This window comes from Zingiber officinale, chromosome 5B (genome assembly GCF_018446385.1).
Source record: "Zingiber officinale cultivar Zhangliang chromosome 5B, Zo_v1.1, whole genome shotgun sequence".
Lineage (NCBI taxonomy): Eukaryota > Viridiplantae > Streptophyta > Magnoliopsida > Zingiberales > Zingiberaceae > Zingiber > Zingiber officinale.
In genome coordinates, this window is record NC_055995.1 from 6062436 (window position 1) to 6078950 (window position 16515).

At 43.8% G+C, this 16515-nt stretch overlaps 1 protein-coding gene across 1 annotated transcript; it reads right to left on the minus strand.

Annotated features, from left to right (window-relative positions):
• Positions 1 to 5831: 5831 nt before the first annotated feature.
• LOC121986462 (F-box/kelch-repeat protein At3g61590-like) lies at positions 5832 to 8102 on the minus strand. Its single transcript, XM_042540432.1, has 2 exons — positions 7938 to 8102; positions 5832 to 7055 (listed from the first exon to the last, which is right to left on the minus strand). Exons 1-2 carry the CDS (start codon positions 8100 to 8102, stop codon positions 5832 to 5834), a joined length of 1389 nt encoding a protein of 462 aa, XP_042396366.1.
• Between the last annotated feature and the right edge of the window lie 8413 nt (positions 8103 to 16515).

The window sequence follows — 16515 nt, forward strand, 5'->3', positions numbered from 1 at the left end:
TTAAGTTAAAAAGCTTTTTATTGAATTAGAAATTTCTGCTTAAATGACTTAGAAATTTTATCATTTTTTTGCAAGACTGTTTCTGTGAAATTACTAAAAAAATCTTCAAAAGTTTCTTAAAATTTCACTGAGAATTTTTTTAAGATTGTTTCTGTGAAAAATTTTTGCAAAACTTAAACTTGTGTTACTTAAGTTTTATTGATGCATTACTTAGAAAATAACAACAAGTCTTTTACTTAGAAATTCTGTTAAATTGAAATCAGTTTCAAAATTTTCTAAGTTTTAAACCCTTAGATTTCTTCTTACAAACCCCAATTTTTTATGTGATCAAAGGGGATAAGGAAAGTATAAGTCTAGGGGGAGGTAGACAATTTAAATTTTCTATCTTTTTGCACTTAAATGTAAATTTTTATTACTATTAATTTATGTTGGTTTCCCTAGCTTAACTTGGGTCGCTCACATCAAAAAGGGAAAGATTGTTGGAACCCCAAGGTTGTTTTGGTGTAATCAACCAGTTAACTTAGGTTATGTGTATTTAACCTTGTGTCTAAGTGTACAGGAGCTTAGGAGCATAGGTACTCGAGCGGAAGACACAGCTAGCGAGAATGACGACACGCGGTGCGTCCGAGGGACGAGGCGCTGCGGAAGAGTACACCGGCGGACAAGAAGGAAGCGCGCGGTAGTTCCGAGGGACGAAAGCCGGAGCGGAAGATTGCTCGGGGAGCAAGAGACGCAGCTAGCGAGAAGGTCGACGACTGAGGGACGAAGACTGCGGATGAGTACGCTGGCGGACGAGAAGGAAACACGCGGTGATTCCGAGGGACGAGAAGCCGGAGGGAAGCACGCTCGAGAAGACCGAAAGTTGGGTTCGGGTGAGCCATTTTCCGGATGGCAGAGATCACCCATGTGAACGGGTCCGGAGTTGAAGACCCGGACCGAGGTGAACCGAACCAGAGCAATGATCCCGGATGAAAAAGTCAACATGGGTTGACTTTACTCGTCCGGGGCGCCCGAAACAGTCTAGGGCGCCCGGACCAACCCGGGGCGCCCGGAACCCCTCCGGGTGCCCGGACCAGCATGTTTGACCAGAACGCGTCTAATGTGTTCTGAACGTTGGGGGATAAAGTTTTATCCCCTCCACAGGGCGCCCGGAACCCTTCCAGGCGCCCCGACCAAGGCTATAAATATAGCTTTGGTCTAGAAGCTTTTCAACAATCACGAGTATTTTATTTCTAAACACTTGTATGTTTTAGTTGTAGTTAAGTTTCTGTTTCTGCGCTTCAACGTTGTAAGAGGCTTCTCCGCCTAAAGGAGTTTTAATGCTTAATCTTCCTTGGATTAACAACTACATCGGTTGTAACCAAGTAAATCCCTGTGCCTCGTTCTTTATGTTTTTATTTACTGCTTTGCTTACTTTAATTTACAACTGTTAGCTTAAAGAGTTCGAGAAGGGTTGTTTCTTTTTATTTTACAGGGCTATCCAACAACCCCCTCCTAGCCGACCACAATGGTCCTACAGTTAGATCTTACTTTATTATTTGATCCCTGTGTCTAAGTGTGCAGGAACTTAGGAGCGCAGGAAGTCGAGCGAAAAACGCAGCTAGTGAGAAGGACAACACGGGAAGGGAGCCGACGGACTCGGTGTGTCCGAAGGATGAGAGAGCTGCAGAAAAGTACACCGGTGGACGAGAAGAACGTGCACGGTGTTCGAGGGATGAGAAGTCGGGTCGGAAGTCTACTCGAGGAGAAGGCCGAAAATTAGATTCGGGTGAACCCTATTTCAATTGGCCATACTGATGCTAATGAGCATACATCATGCCAAAATTTGACACCTCTGGCATGCTACAATACACATCAAATGAATTCAAATAGCGGTTTGTCAAATTTTTATAACTCCTATTTGCAAAATATAGTATCAAAACTATAACATTACAAATGTAATGGGATAGAAAGTATAACATTGAATATTATTTCAAAACTTGGTCCTAATCATTTCTCTTTAAAATTGGTTAAGTATAATATTATTTCAAAACTTGGTCCTAATCATTTCTCTTTAAAATTGGTTAAGTATTTTATAGTAATCATTGGTGATTGGTGGCATCTAGATTGGAATGGCTTTTTCATGATGTGAACAATCTCATATCATCTCCATAGTTTAGTTTTGATCATGATTCAAGCAATGCCTACTTTTTGATGGATCAACCAAGATGGGGCATGATAACTCTATTGAGTGTTAGAGATGACATAGGGAAAACCAATATATATCTCCTTGCTTTGAACAATTATATACTACTTAAATGTTTATTTATCAATTAAAATTATATAGTTAACAGAATGTGTAGTTGAACATATAAATAACTAATAAATGTGCAAAGATACAATTTCCAACGTATATATAACATGCAGAAAAGCTAAAATTTTATTATTCAATTGAAAATTAGTTCTAGTCAAGTTTAGATCTTTAACAACAGTGCTGATACTTCTAAAGGTATAGTATAACAATTACTCATACAAGCAAACTGCTGATAAAAGCAGAAAATCAAAGTTGACCTAAAAAGAGTATGCAAGTTTCTTCCAATTGGACACATACTATCATAAATTAGAACAGGAACACCTACTATATTCAATAAAAATTGCTGAATCTATTATGCCAATAAAAGCAACTACTTAACCTTGCAAATTATAACATAGAAGAGAAGGATGCATCTTTTAGCTGTGATAAGAAAGCAAGAGAAGAAGAAACATAAAATTAGATATAGGGTACTGAAATGCAGATATTTTTAGCCAAGCCTTTATTGCTTCTAATCCAGATTAACAATTGAATTCTTCAATAAAGAATTTGATAGCTTAGGCTAGATTGCTTGGGTATAAATCTTTGATTTAATAGGAACATGTTGTTGGGGTTACAAGGTTACAAATATAATTTCATATTGGAAACACATGAGAAAGATCATGAGTTTATAAGAGAAAAAATATCTCCATTGGCATGAGACCTTTTGGGGAGAGCTCAAGAGTAAAATCATGAGGGTCTAAGCCCAAAGTGGACAATATCATGCTATTTTAGAGATATCTAAATTCTTTTCGATCCTACAATTGGTATCAGAACCCGGACTGCCAGAAGGTTTAACTGCCGACTGTGCACAAGAGCTATGGTCTGGTTGAGCCATGTGGGTACAATATTCACCTCGAACAAAGAAAGTGAGAACTCCTATATTCGGATCAAGAGGACCAGACACCAGGCAGGAAGTCCTAGTTGCGACTAGGCAAGGAAGTCCTTTGTTTGAGGAGGGGATTGTTGGGGTTGTAAGGTTGCAAACATAGTCCCATATTGGAAACACATGGGAAAAATCATGAGTTTATAAGAGAAAAAACATCTCCATTGGTATGAGACCTTTTGGAGAGAGCCCAAGAGTAAAATCATGAGGGTCTAAGCTCAAAATGGATAATATCATGTTATTATGAAGATATCTAAATTCTTTTCGATTTTTAACACGTAGTCACTACTACTATTGATTTGATGTGTGCACAAAATAAATTATCATCCAAAATAAATAACTATAATTTCTTCTCTCCTGCACAGACACTAGACCTGTACACACATGGATTCAACAACTCAAGACAAGTAAAAAGAGCAAGCAAAAGAAACTGTAATAATCTCACTTCAGATTGGACCTTTCAAGGCCAAAAAGTTTGAAAAAGCCAACTCTATATTAACCAGAACAAACAGAAACGAGGTGGACAGAAAGAGAAACAGAATAGGAAACAGGAACAAAACAAAATTGAAAAAAAAAAAAAGAGTATAAATTCCTTGCTATCAGCGCCCCTCAATTCATGCAAATATAGAGATTTAAAGGAAAAAGATAAGAACAGCTTATTTGCAATGAAAAATGGGAGCGAAAAAACAAGAATATCTGTGAGTTCTTATTGTGTGCAAACTGAAATCTTTTTCACCATTTATCTATCATTAGCAAAACCGAGAAGGAAATTGAGACCAAATTAATAACTGAATCACAGATAAAATAACCTTGTTATTTATTGATCCGGTGGTAAAAGGGAGGGCCCCTCTAGTCGGAGATCAAAGTGGTCAACACCCGGCAGACGTTCGACCGGGCGTATTATCTTCCTGACCAGCAGGAGGAGCGGTTGACCCGACGTTTCGATAGCTCGGCTGACGCCGAGTTTCCGACGCTCATAAGACAGACAGGAAGAAGCAGAAGCCGAGCGGCCATCCCACTCGGCTAACAGCAGACACAGCATGAACAGTAGACACAGCATCCGGCCGAGCGGGTGTCCGCTTGAAAGGCGGTAGCTGATGCGGCTTCCGCTCGGCTCGGGAAAGGCATTAGCCGAGCGGGCCATCCGTGCGGACCGATAAAGGACAGAAAGAGTGGATGATGATATTCTCCTAGGAACTAGTGTCGTCGACAGGAGGCATGGTCCGTGGCAGGGTCAGCAGCATGGTCAGACAGAGAATCGTACGGTGGAAGCTTCTACTGTCGCGTCATAGATATGCTTGTGTTGTTAAGGTATGACGACAGGTGCACTTTCCTGACACACTCATTCCAGGTATGCTTTGATAAGCGTGCACGCACCTTCGGGGAGCCCTATATAAGGACCCTCAGGCTTCGACAGAGGTATGCTAGCATCTTTACTGTAGCTAGCCCTATATAAGGACACCTTTCATTTCTTCTTCGCTTTACTTCTTTCCTCCGGAGATTTGACTTGAGCGTCGGAGGGCCATCGCCGGGGAACCCCCTCCCCGGCTCGGCATTATGTTTGCAAGTTCACGGTGGCGAGGGATCTACGTCTCCGGAGTCTTCGACCAGTCAACAAGAGCACCACGTCCCCAGTGTCCATCGACTCAACTCTCGGATAGGATCATTTATATTTTAGATGAAGTGGATAAAATGATATGTAATGATCATCCCAAAACCTAATTTTTTTAAGAATATATAGAACTTGCAAATTACCAATACTATTTGCTTCACAATTAATATTTTTTAAAAAATATATTATCAAAAAAAAAAGAAGCATAGATCAACAACGCGCATGCATATAGACAAACCTCAAGTAAATACAATTTAGTCGATAACTAAGAATAACTATATTTTGGATTTTTAATTTTATTTGTAAACCAAATAGTCTACCATTAATAATTAAATAAAGTTTAATAAATTTACTTCAATCTAGTTAACAAGTTAAAGTAGAAGGGGAGCCTTAGCGCAACAATAAAGTTGACCTTGAGGTCATATGTTCGAGTTGCGGAAACAATGTCTTGTAAAATGTAAAATAAGGTTGTATACAAGAGACCCAATATGATTCTGGATCTTTTGTACATCCTTTACAGATACGATATTTTTTATAATGGTCTCTAGTAGTTGAGATATAAGGCCTATTATTACATCAATAGGATTAAACAATTCATATATTTGATTCTTGTTTAGTTTCTTTTAGGATTTCTTATGTTCACCTTACTATTATTGATTATCAACAAAACTTAATTGTACTTTATCATGCACAATTAGTCATCCTCATAGCTCTTGGACAGATTCTTGATGAGGCACCGGTTCTAAAAGAACGCAATGGTTGGAAGTGGCCAAGGGAACCCCTAGCTTTACCTCGTGAAATGCTGAATGCACATCCCTTTACCTTTGCGATAAACAGCCTTCAAATTAGTCATGATTTTCCATGCTACGTTCAGATTCCTTACTTTATCTCATAGACAAACGATCAAAGTCTTGGCAGATAATAAAAATTTCTTTTGTAACCAAAACAAGAAGGAACTAAAAAATATTTTTTTGAATTGTAAATTAAACGAAGCAGCAGAGAGATCAAGAAGAGACGTCGAGTCTCGGTTCGAAGCAAAAGCCGAAGCAGAGGTCGCAGAAGACTGAGGCTCCCTGTTTGAAGCAGAAGAGCGACCTCTCAGTGTAGGGGTGGCTCACCCATTTCCACACCTTCTGCTTCATGTCGAAGGTCAGTAGCTCCGGACACATTGGGGAGTGCATGAAGAGTAAGTCCCCGGCGCCGCAGGAGTTTAAATAATATCCACCTAACTTCTTGTACATGGAGATCGGCATTTGAGCCACCTCCCGCCATTTCTTATCCTCAAGTTCTAAAATCACCGCTCCCTCGTGCGGCCAGTCCCAGTTGAGCAATGCGACCATGACCAATTTGTTCGACAGGTTGATCAATCCAGCACAGGCACAAGGGAATGGCATAGGAATCAGAGGGTGAATGCTAGAGGGCGGCTTGATGAGGTCGAACGCCATTAAGTTGGGGGTCAGAAACGGATGGTAGATGAATTGGTAGAGCACGCCGTCGCATATGACGGCCTTGTGTTTGAATTTCCAGAGGTCGAGGTCTTGGGCGTAGTGAGTGGCCCACGATTTCGTCGTCGATTGGTAGATGTGGACCGATAAGTTCCATTGCAATTGCTGGGTGCGGCTGCACTTGGCGACGACCACGGTGTAGCCGCGCGTGCTGCGGTCGAACGACAAGGCCATCGTTCTGAAGGAGTCAGAGCAGCCGGGGACTTGAAGCAGCTTCCAGTCTCTCTTGATGGGACTGCCGACCAATAAGTGGTTCCTGTCATCGTGGTTCATTAAGCAGACCAGGCCGCAGGAGGAGGACGTGAACTGGATGTCTGAGTGGAGGAAGTCGTCGAAGTTGGACCACCGGAGGAAGCAAGGGTCGTATACGCAGCCCGAAAAGTCGCCGGCGTCGTTAAAGAAGCGCCTGAAGAACAACGGCTTCTGTGGCGCCATCATCGGCCACGACAACGGGGGGCTGGAGTGAACCACCTTGTACCACCGTTTGGATACGATGCCCAATTTGATGATGTTGGCGGTGGGCAAAAAGGAGAGCACCTTCTGCAGGAGTTCGTCCGGTAGAAATAGAATGTCGTCTTCTTCTTCCTCCTCCTCCTCCTCCACCTCGCCGTCACTATGTCTAGGGATCGTCCAGATCCAATAGGAGTGAACCACCTCGTACCACCGTTTGCACATGATGCCCAATTTGATGATGTTGGCGGTGGGCAAAAAGGAGAGCACCTTCTGCAGGAGTTCGTCCGGTAGATATAGAATGGCGTCTTCTTCTTCTTCTTCTTCTTCTTCTTCTTCTTCCTCCTCCTCCTCCTCCTCCTCCTCCTCCTCTTCCTCTTCCTCTTCCTCTTCCTCTTCCTCGCCGTCACTATCTCTAGGGATCGTCCAGATCCAATAGGAGTGAACCACCTCGTACCACCGTTTGCACATGATGCCCAATTTGATGATGTTGGCGGTGGGCAAAAAGGAGAGCACCTTCTGCAGGAGTTCGTCCGGTAGATATAGAATGGCGTCTTCTTCTTCTTCTTCTTCTTCTTCTTCTTCTTCTTCTTCCTCCTCCTCCTCCTCCTCCTCCTCCTCCTCCTCTTCCTCTTCCTCTTCCTCTTCCTCTTCCTCGCCGTCACTATCTCTAGGGATCGTCCAGATCCAATAGGAGTGAACCACCTCGTACCACCGTTTGCACATGATGCCCAATTTGATGATGTTGGCGGTGGGCAAAAAGGAGAGCACCTTCTGCAGGAGTTCGTCCGGTAGATATAGAATGGCGTCTTCTTCTTCTTCTTCTTCTTCTTCTTCTTCTTCCTCCTCCTCCTCCTCCTCCTCCTCCTCCTCCTCCTCTTCCTCTTCCTCTTCCTCTTCCTCTTCCTCGCCGTCACTATCTCTAGGGATCGTCCAGATCCAATAGGAGTGAACCACCTCGTACCACCGTTTGCACATGATGCCCAATTTGATGATGTTGGCGGTGGGCAAAAAGGAGAGCACCTTTTGCAGGAGTTCGTCCGGTAGAAATAAAATGGCGTCTTCTTCTTCTTCTTCTTCTTCCTCCTCCTCCTCCTCCTCCTCCTCGCCGTCACTATCTCTAGGGATCGTCCAGATCCAATAGGAGTGAACCACCTCGTACCACCGTTTGCACACGATGCCCAATTTGATGATGTTGGCGGTGGGCAAAAAGGAGAGCACCTTCTGCAGGAGTTCGTCCGGTAGAATGGCATCCCACTTCAACAATGTTCCCTTGTCTCCTTTTTCCTTCTCCTCCACGCCGTCATTGTCTCGAGACATCGTCCTGATCTCTGCCACAATCACAAACCCCTAAACCTCGACTTCTAAACTAAGCCTTGAGAACTTTGGATATGCTATTTCTTTATTTAGATTAATATATAAGGTTAGGACATGATTCTCTTTTTATAATAAATAAAAAAAATTAATATATAATGAATATACGAAAACAGAAAAGATCAATATAAGATATTTTTTAATTAGCATCTTTTGGTCGAGGAAAATAAATAGTTAACTAAGTCATCAAATTTTTTAATCTATTTAAATTTTTATAAAAGGTATTCTATTTTTTAAAAAGAACGGTCATATTTAAGGATTTTATAAGAAAAAGTTTTTATTTTATAAAGAATTGGTCGCATTATTAAATTACAAAAAAAACGATTAGGATGATATATAATAGACAAATTTTTTATTAATATGATTTGTATTTTTCTTTTTGTCTGGATAAGAATGTAGATTTCTTTTAGGTTGTAGGTCAAGAATAAAATTAAATTTTGTGTTCTTACTAGCTTCCTTTCAAATAAATATTGAAAGGGCTTGCAACTTTATTTGTTTAGTTATTTATTTACATTTTCTCCTATTTTCATCTGCATAAACACATTATTATTGTCTTTCTAGATAATTAATTGATATTTCACGTAATTATGCATGATTTTTTTTGAAAAAAATCTCCAATTAAATTAAATATATCTGATTAAAATTGAAACGAGACACAAAAGTTATGATAAGAAAAAAACAAGCAATATCTTCTAGGCAAGATTTCCATATTTCATGTTAAATAGAGTATCCCACATAGCAAATGACTATGTATATGATCATCCTAATGTAACATTCTTGTGACATGAAAATTGTTGGTTCAAAAATCAAAAAGACACCTCGCGTATTGAGAATTTTAAGTAAGCAAGAAAGGAAAGAAAAAGGTTGATTGAGATTTTACTCTTCAATTTCCTCTCAAGTAATAAAATTTTACTCTCATTGTTTGGCGGAGGTCAATTCCTGACAAAGTCGGAGAAAAAAAATACTCTCCCATATAATATACTCGATTTTATAATTTATCTTTCTATTAATGTGTAATCACCTTTTTGCTCGAGTACGAATCTGTTACCAATTATTCAATCTCATATCAAACTTTTAGCATTATCTTGCATGTTTAGAATGGTAACTGCACTAGTTTCTAAGTGAAATATGTCATGGCTTGGGGAAAAGTGAAAAACTCCTTCCTTATGTATCTCATGAAACAATGTCATACATTATTAGAATCAAGAAATTAAAGTACAAATCAATGTGTAATAGATAATAACATATTAACATTACTAATGTGGTGGATAGGGGGATCTCCATGTGGTTCAGCCCAATTAAGAAGTCAAGCCTTTTAGTCAAAAGTCAAGTTGAGATGTATATAAAAAAGATCAGTTTGGGTCACGATAGACCTGAGCTGAGGCCCGACTACTCCAGCCTAGTCAGCCCAACTTCCTTAACTCAGCTAGTCCTGATAACTCCAATCCGATCGACCTCGACTTCCATGGTTCGGCTACACCTGACAACTTTAGCCTACTCGACCATTTAGCTCAGTATCAATCGATCACTCCCAACGCCGCCAAACCTCTCTTGCTCAGCCTATCTCAACCCTATAGCTCGGTCACTCTGAGCTCCCTCAGTTCGGCTTTTGGCAAATACCTTGGGAGGCAAGTGGAGAATGTGGAGGCCAAAATAAGCAGCGAACATGGACCGATTGGGGTGCAAATAAAGAAGTGGGGGTTACATGGTAGCCCCGCGATGCAACCGGGCCTCCCCTTAGTAAAAGGTATAAAAGGAAGCCCATTACAACAGGTGCAGGTACACAGACATATGCATTTGAACTCTTCTTCTCCACTATTTTCTCTTCCACTAGCTCCTATGCTAACTTGAGTGTCAGAGTAGTCACACCGAGTCTAACCTCGGTGTCCATTCTAACCTCTTGCTAAAGTGTTAAAGAGATTTCAGGAGCTCTCTTCATCACCGTAATAGTAGGACTTCTTTCTACTGTAGTTGCTCTTCGTTGACTCACCCGACAACAATCTCATATAGGAATAAATTGGTGTCGTCTATAGAAATTGCCTAACCTGAGACACTAAAATTGTGAAAACTGGGTGAATTGCCGAGAACCAACATGCCACAAGCGATAGAGCTTGTAAGGAGACTATTACCATGACAAGAAAGGATTTCTAGTGACTAGTTGATCACACTGTGCAAGAAATTTTATAGAGGCTCCTGTCGATGAATCTGAATCCTAAAGGAGTACCCCCACCTCAACTGAGGTGCCTTCCATCCCCATCCAAGTATCGCTAAATCTCGTGGGTCCTCCCTCCACTGTATTTGAAAATCACCAAACTAGGATAGTGATTCCACTCGAGAAACACTCACACGGTTCGATGGAGGGAGAGACGCTTCCTCGAAATCTAACCAGAGGTAAACGACTTGAACTTGCTGAAGAGAGGAATCCGCATGGCATACCTTTCTCGAGCTATGTCCTAGAAGATGAATTATCGTGGCACTTCCGAACCCCTTGGCTCAGAGAATATACTGTTAGAATTTGAGGGATGTCCTAAGACAATCGTCTTACAATTTTTTTTATATATTTATTTGATAAGTATAGATTCACTATTTGAGTGCATATTATATATTTGATTGTCTTAAACTCATTTACTGAATGTCCGTAATATAATTCATAGCATGAGAGAATTTGTAATCGGATCGCAACTAGTGATTATCTCTACATGTGAAATTATGAATATATTAAAATTTTCCTAGTCGTCAAATTGATGTATTCGGACATCATCAATTTTGTAAAATAGCACAGGTTATACTCCTTGGTTCGGGCAAGCAGTTGTTTTCTCACTAGCTAGAAACATTGGGATGTCGAGAGTTAAACGTGAATATTGGTTATGGTTGTTGGTGCGGTTAGCACTAACGGTCTAATTCAAGTTTTGATGAATGACAAATTTGGTTAAGTTAGGTTTATCATTGTCTAACACTCTGATCGAGTGCAGGCGAAGTCCAGACAGGTCGACGGACTGACCAGATGTCTGGCACTAAGCTCAGCTAGGTCAACGGGTCGACCGAATAGCTGGCACGAAGTCCAAACGGGTCGACGGGCTGATAGGACGTTTGGCACGAAGTCTAGCTAGGTCGACGAGCTGACCGGATAGCTGACACAAAGTCCAGACGGGTCGAAGGGCTGACCGGACGTCTGGCAAGTAAGTAAAGGTAAGTCACTGGAGGGGAGTGACTGTGAGGATGCATTCCCGGGAAGGGAACTAAGGCGCCGATCTGACTTAGAATCATTTCGGAACTCTAAGTCGAGATCTTGACTAGATTCCGGTCGCAGAGAGACGGAATCTATTTAATACTCTTTTTGTTAAATTATCAACTGTGCTAACACTTTGTTTTGCAAGATATATATTGCCTCATACTAACCTTGTCTTACAGGAGCGTCACGTCCCTAGCGTCCATCGACTCAGCTCTCGGATAGGATCATTTATATTTTGGATGAAGTGGATCAAATGATATGTAATGATCATCCCAAAACCTAATTTTTTTAAGAATATATAGAACTTGCAAATTACCAGCACTATTTGTTTCACAATTGATATTTTTTAAAAAATATATTATCAAAAAAAAGTATAGATCAACAATGCTCATGCATATAGACAAACCTCAAGTAAATACAATTTATTCGATAACTAAGAATAACTATATTTTGGATTTTTAATTTTATTTGTAAACCAAATAGTCTACCATTAATAATTAAATAAAGTTTAATAAATTTACTTCAATCTAGTTAACAATTTAAAATAGAAGGGGAGCCTTAGCGTAACAATAAAATTGACCTTGAGATCATGAGTTCGAGTTACGGAAACAATCTTTTGTAAAATGTAAGGTAAGGTTGCATTCACTAGACCCAATGTGATTCTGGATATTTCGTACATCCTTTACAGATACGATATTTTTCATAATGGCCTCTAGTAGTTGAGATATAAGGCCTATTATTGCATGACTAGGATTAAATAATTCATATATTTGATTCTTGTTTAGTTTCTTTTAGGATTTCTCATGTTCACTTTACTATTATTGATTATCAACAAAACTTAATTGTACTTTATCATGCACAATTAGTCATCCTCATAGCTCTTGGACAGTTTCTTGATGAGGCACCGGTTCTAAGAGAAGGCAATGGTCGGAAGTGGCCAAGGGAACCCCTAGCTTTACCTCAAGAAATGCTGAATGTACATCCCTTTACCTTTGTGATAAACAGCCTTCAAATTAGTCATGATTTTCCATGCTACGTTCATATTCCTTACTTTATCTCATAGACAAACGATCAAAGTCTTGACAGATAATAAAAATTTCTTTTGTAACTGATCCTGTCCGAATCGCTGAACCAAGGGACACTGGGCACGCGGCACGCTCCCAATCGTTGGAGTGAACCTTCGGCTGGTCGAACGAAGCTCCAGCGATCCAGCACAAAAGTCTAGCCGGGAAGGGTTCCCGGCGACGACCCTCCGACGCTCAAGTCAGGTAAGTGGTGGAGAGAGTGACTGCCAAATTTGTATTATGCGTACCTTCAGCGAAGTAATAGCCTTTTTATATAGGATGGAGAAGGAACTGATGCACGCCTACCGAGGTGCGTACGTGTCAGCAGCCCATACCACGGTATGCACTTGTCAGAGAGCTTACCTGACACCATGCTGCCACAGTCGAGCATGTTCTTTGATGGGACGGCAGGACCACCCGTTGTCAGACTAGAAGTATGGCATAGTCATACGACTTGACGACTGTCGCCCGGCCCGCCGAGCGGGCGATGAACGTCGTCCGGACGAGCTTGATTCTTTGCGTCGTCCGGGCGGCACTTCCTTCCGCTCGGTCATTACGCACTGTTTTATTTGAGCGTCGGAACCCTGGTCCCTACCAGGGTGCCTTTTACTATCAGATTTCCCTTTCTTCTGAGTCCGGTCGGCTCGCCCTTTTCCGGCGAACCACTAGACCCTTTGACCTCCCCTCAGCGTTGACTCCTTATGGGGTTCCGGATTTTTACTGCCGGATCACTTGCCTTCCTATCGAGTCTAGTCGAAGGAGGCAAAGTCCGACTGACTGGACCGCCGATCTGTCGAACAATGATCATTGCCTTAGGCCGCTCGGCCATGCATAAGGATGCTCATCCGAGCGGCGATATCTGTCCGTTCGGCAATACTTTGTCCATGCCTTGTATTTTCTTGGAATCGATGTCCGTTGTTCTCCCACACTACCCATCACGTGCTCTGCGCACGGTAAGAGGAGCTCATTAAATGCGGCTAGTAACCGGCTGACACGTGGCGACCGTGCATTTGTCAGAGTATGGCGGTTGCGTCACTTCCAAGGGGACAGCCGCCGTTTGAAACGGACGATCCGATGACAACCTCGATATCGCCGACCTGGATCGGACGGTGGAGATCGTTTCCGGGCGGCGATATAAGACCCTTGACTCCGTTTAGCGATTTCGCCTTCTTCGCTTCCATTCTGCCACTCCTCCCTTCGCGACTTCGTGCTCGGCTTTTCCGACGATCACCGGCAACTTCCGATCATCTCCCTCGTTTGTAAGATCCGTTTCGCTCGGACGCATTCCTCTTCTCATTAATCATCCTTGTCACCGGTTTTCTCCGTCGCTTGAACCATTTTCTTCTATCCCGCATTCGGCCTTTCGATCATGACCGGTACCTCGCCAACCGGCGGTGTTCCGGGTCTTTGGTACTCGAACATGGAAAGTCGGTTCGACGAGGAAGACGCCATGCGCCTTACTCGAGCATATGACCTACCGACCGACCACGAAATAGTGTTAGCCACGCCTTCCGATCGGCCTAATGATCCTCCGTCCGGCACTGTTGTCTTCTTCCATGATCAATTCCTGGCCGGACTACGTTTTCCTCCTCACAAATTTTTCTTAGAAGTTTGCAACTATTTCCGCATTCCGCTCGGCCAAGTAGTTCCCAATTCTATTAGATTGCTGAGCGGAGTGGTAGTTTTGTTCAAACTGAACGGCATTCCCTTAACCCCAAAAATCTTCCACTACTTCTACTATCCCAAGCAAGCCGAGTGGGGCACCTTTGTTTTCCAATCTAGGATAGGCTTCGTCCTTTTTGATAATATGCCGAGCTCCAACAAACACTGGAAGGAGCATTTTTTCTATATACGCTTTCCTGAGCGGCCCACTTTCCGCACCAAGTGGCAGACGGCTATGCCTGCGCAACCGGAGCTCGGCAAGTTTAGAGGTGACGCAGACTATCTCCACGCAGCCGAACAGCTAGTCGGTCAGCGCTATCACATTGACAAGATGCTTCTCCCAGGAGTAATGCATATATTCGGCTTGTCTTCTACACCAGCCGATCTGCCTTGTAGCATGAGTAAGCTTCCCTATCTCCCCCTTTATTTTGTTCTAACTGATTTATTCTCTGCTTCTGCAGCTGAGGTCATGTGGAAGGCCAGAGCCACCGAGAAGCTCAAACTGAAGGCCGCTCGGATTGAGGCGGTGACGAGCAAGGAGGCCGCCGAACGGGGTCTTGCTCCGGCTGATCCGGCCGGCGAAGAAGGTGAGGGGACGCCAGCGGTCCCAGGGCCATGGGCAATCTAGAACCTGCGAGTGAAGCTGAAGTAGAGGGCCGTTCGGCCGATGATGTGCCGCTGCGCACTCGGAAACGCCGGCGACCGGAATCCGCACCTGCCTCTACACTTGATGAGCCACAACCTGAGCAGGGTGTTGATGCGCCGGTGCTGTCCGGAACAGTTTCCGTCGAGAGTACCCCTACCCCTCAGGATTCTCCGAGGGCCAGCTTGGAAGTGCCGCCGTCCGGCCCTTCGATGACTCGACGACGTCTCAGGCGTTTAGGCGAGCTACCCACCTCTTCTGCTGGCGGGCCATCTCAGAGCGGGCCGAGCGGCCAGAATCTACTTAAAACCGTTCTGTGCCTCCCTTCAGAGGCGTACATGGCTGCCGCCGATCGGCCGGTGTTTCCTGAGCAGATGATCACCCTGACGGGTCCTCTCGCGCAAGCTTGGATAGATGCTCGGAGTCGTATAGCCAAGTTGACTCCCGGACAGCTCGGCGACAGCAACCTTCAATCAGCTACTGGGGTATAGCCCCTCCCCTTCCTTTCTCTCATATTTGAAGTTTTTAACCTGCTCGTGTTTGCTAGCAGAACTGGATGGAGCAGATCGCCATTAGCGATCGGTTGGCCGAGCTGGAGGAGGAACTGAAGAAACAAAAAGGCAGTCGACGGCCGCTCTGGAGAAGGCCAAGAAATCACTAGAAGCCGAGCGAAAACGAGCTGCTGATCTGGCGAGCAAGGTCGTTCGGCTCGAAGCAATGATTAAACAACGAGACAAGGAGATCCGGACGGCGACCACTCGGAAGCAACAGGCCATCAACGATATGGACCACATGAAGGTGGAGATCCGGGGGCTGGAGCAACGCATCAAGGACCTCGACGCTCTGCTGGCCACCGAAAAAGAGAGCCGCTCGGCTGATCTCCAAAGATTCGATGGGGACTTGAAGGATCTCCAAGCTGCTAGCGACGCTGCCCATGCCGCGCTCAAGGAATATCAAGAGGGGGAGTCGGCCCGCTCGGACGAAGTGAGGAAGGCGTTCCTCCGCTCGGAAGACTTCGGAGAGAAGTTTACCGACAAGATATCCCTCACGTTCGAGGAGGCCATTAAGGCGGCGGTGGGCTATCTGAAGACCAAAGGTCATCTGCCTGCCGAGCTGACCTGGCGAGCGTGATGGACACCATCCCCGACGCTCTTTTTGATTTTGATGTGTGAGGAGCGTTTCTGTTTAACTTCTTTTTGAATTCCCATCGTTCGGCCCCGATTATCTGTGTAATGACTTTTTTGGCTTGCATATTAGACAATCTTCGGTTCCTTCCTATTTTAGCGAGAAATTTTTCCCTCATCCCAACTTTAAGTGTTTCTTAAAACTCTTCCGCTCGGCACCACTGATGACGCTCGTTCACTTGTTCGCCTTTTTTAATTCTGATTAACCATCTCTTACTTCGCGCCTCGCCTCAAAGGGGTTTTTGCTGGATTTTCGCCTGGCTTCCCGCTCGGACGTTTATAGACGCCGGCTCGTCTTCCGATCTTTATCGTCGGAGCTCGACGGCGCGGATATTTATAGCCGGTCGGCGCGGCTCTCGATTTTTAACGACGGGGCTCGTCGACGCGTCCGCTCGGATTATTTATAGACGCCGGCTCGTCTCTCGATATTTATCGTCGGAGCTCGACGGCGCGGTTTTTATAGCCGATCGGCGCGGCTCTCGATTTTTAACGACGGGGCTCGTCGGCGCGTCCGCTCGGATTATTTATAGACGCCGGCTCGTCTCTCGATATTTATCGTCGGAGCTCGACGGCG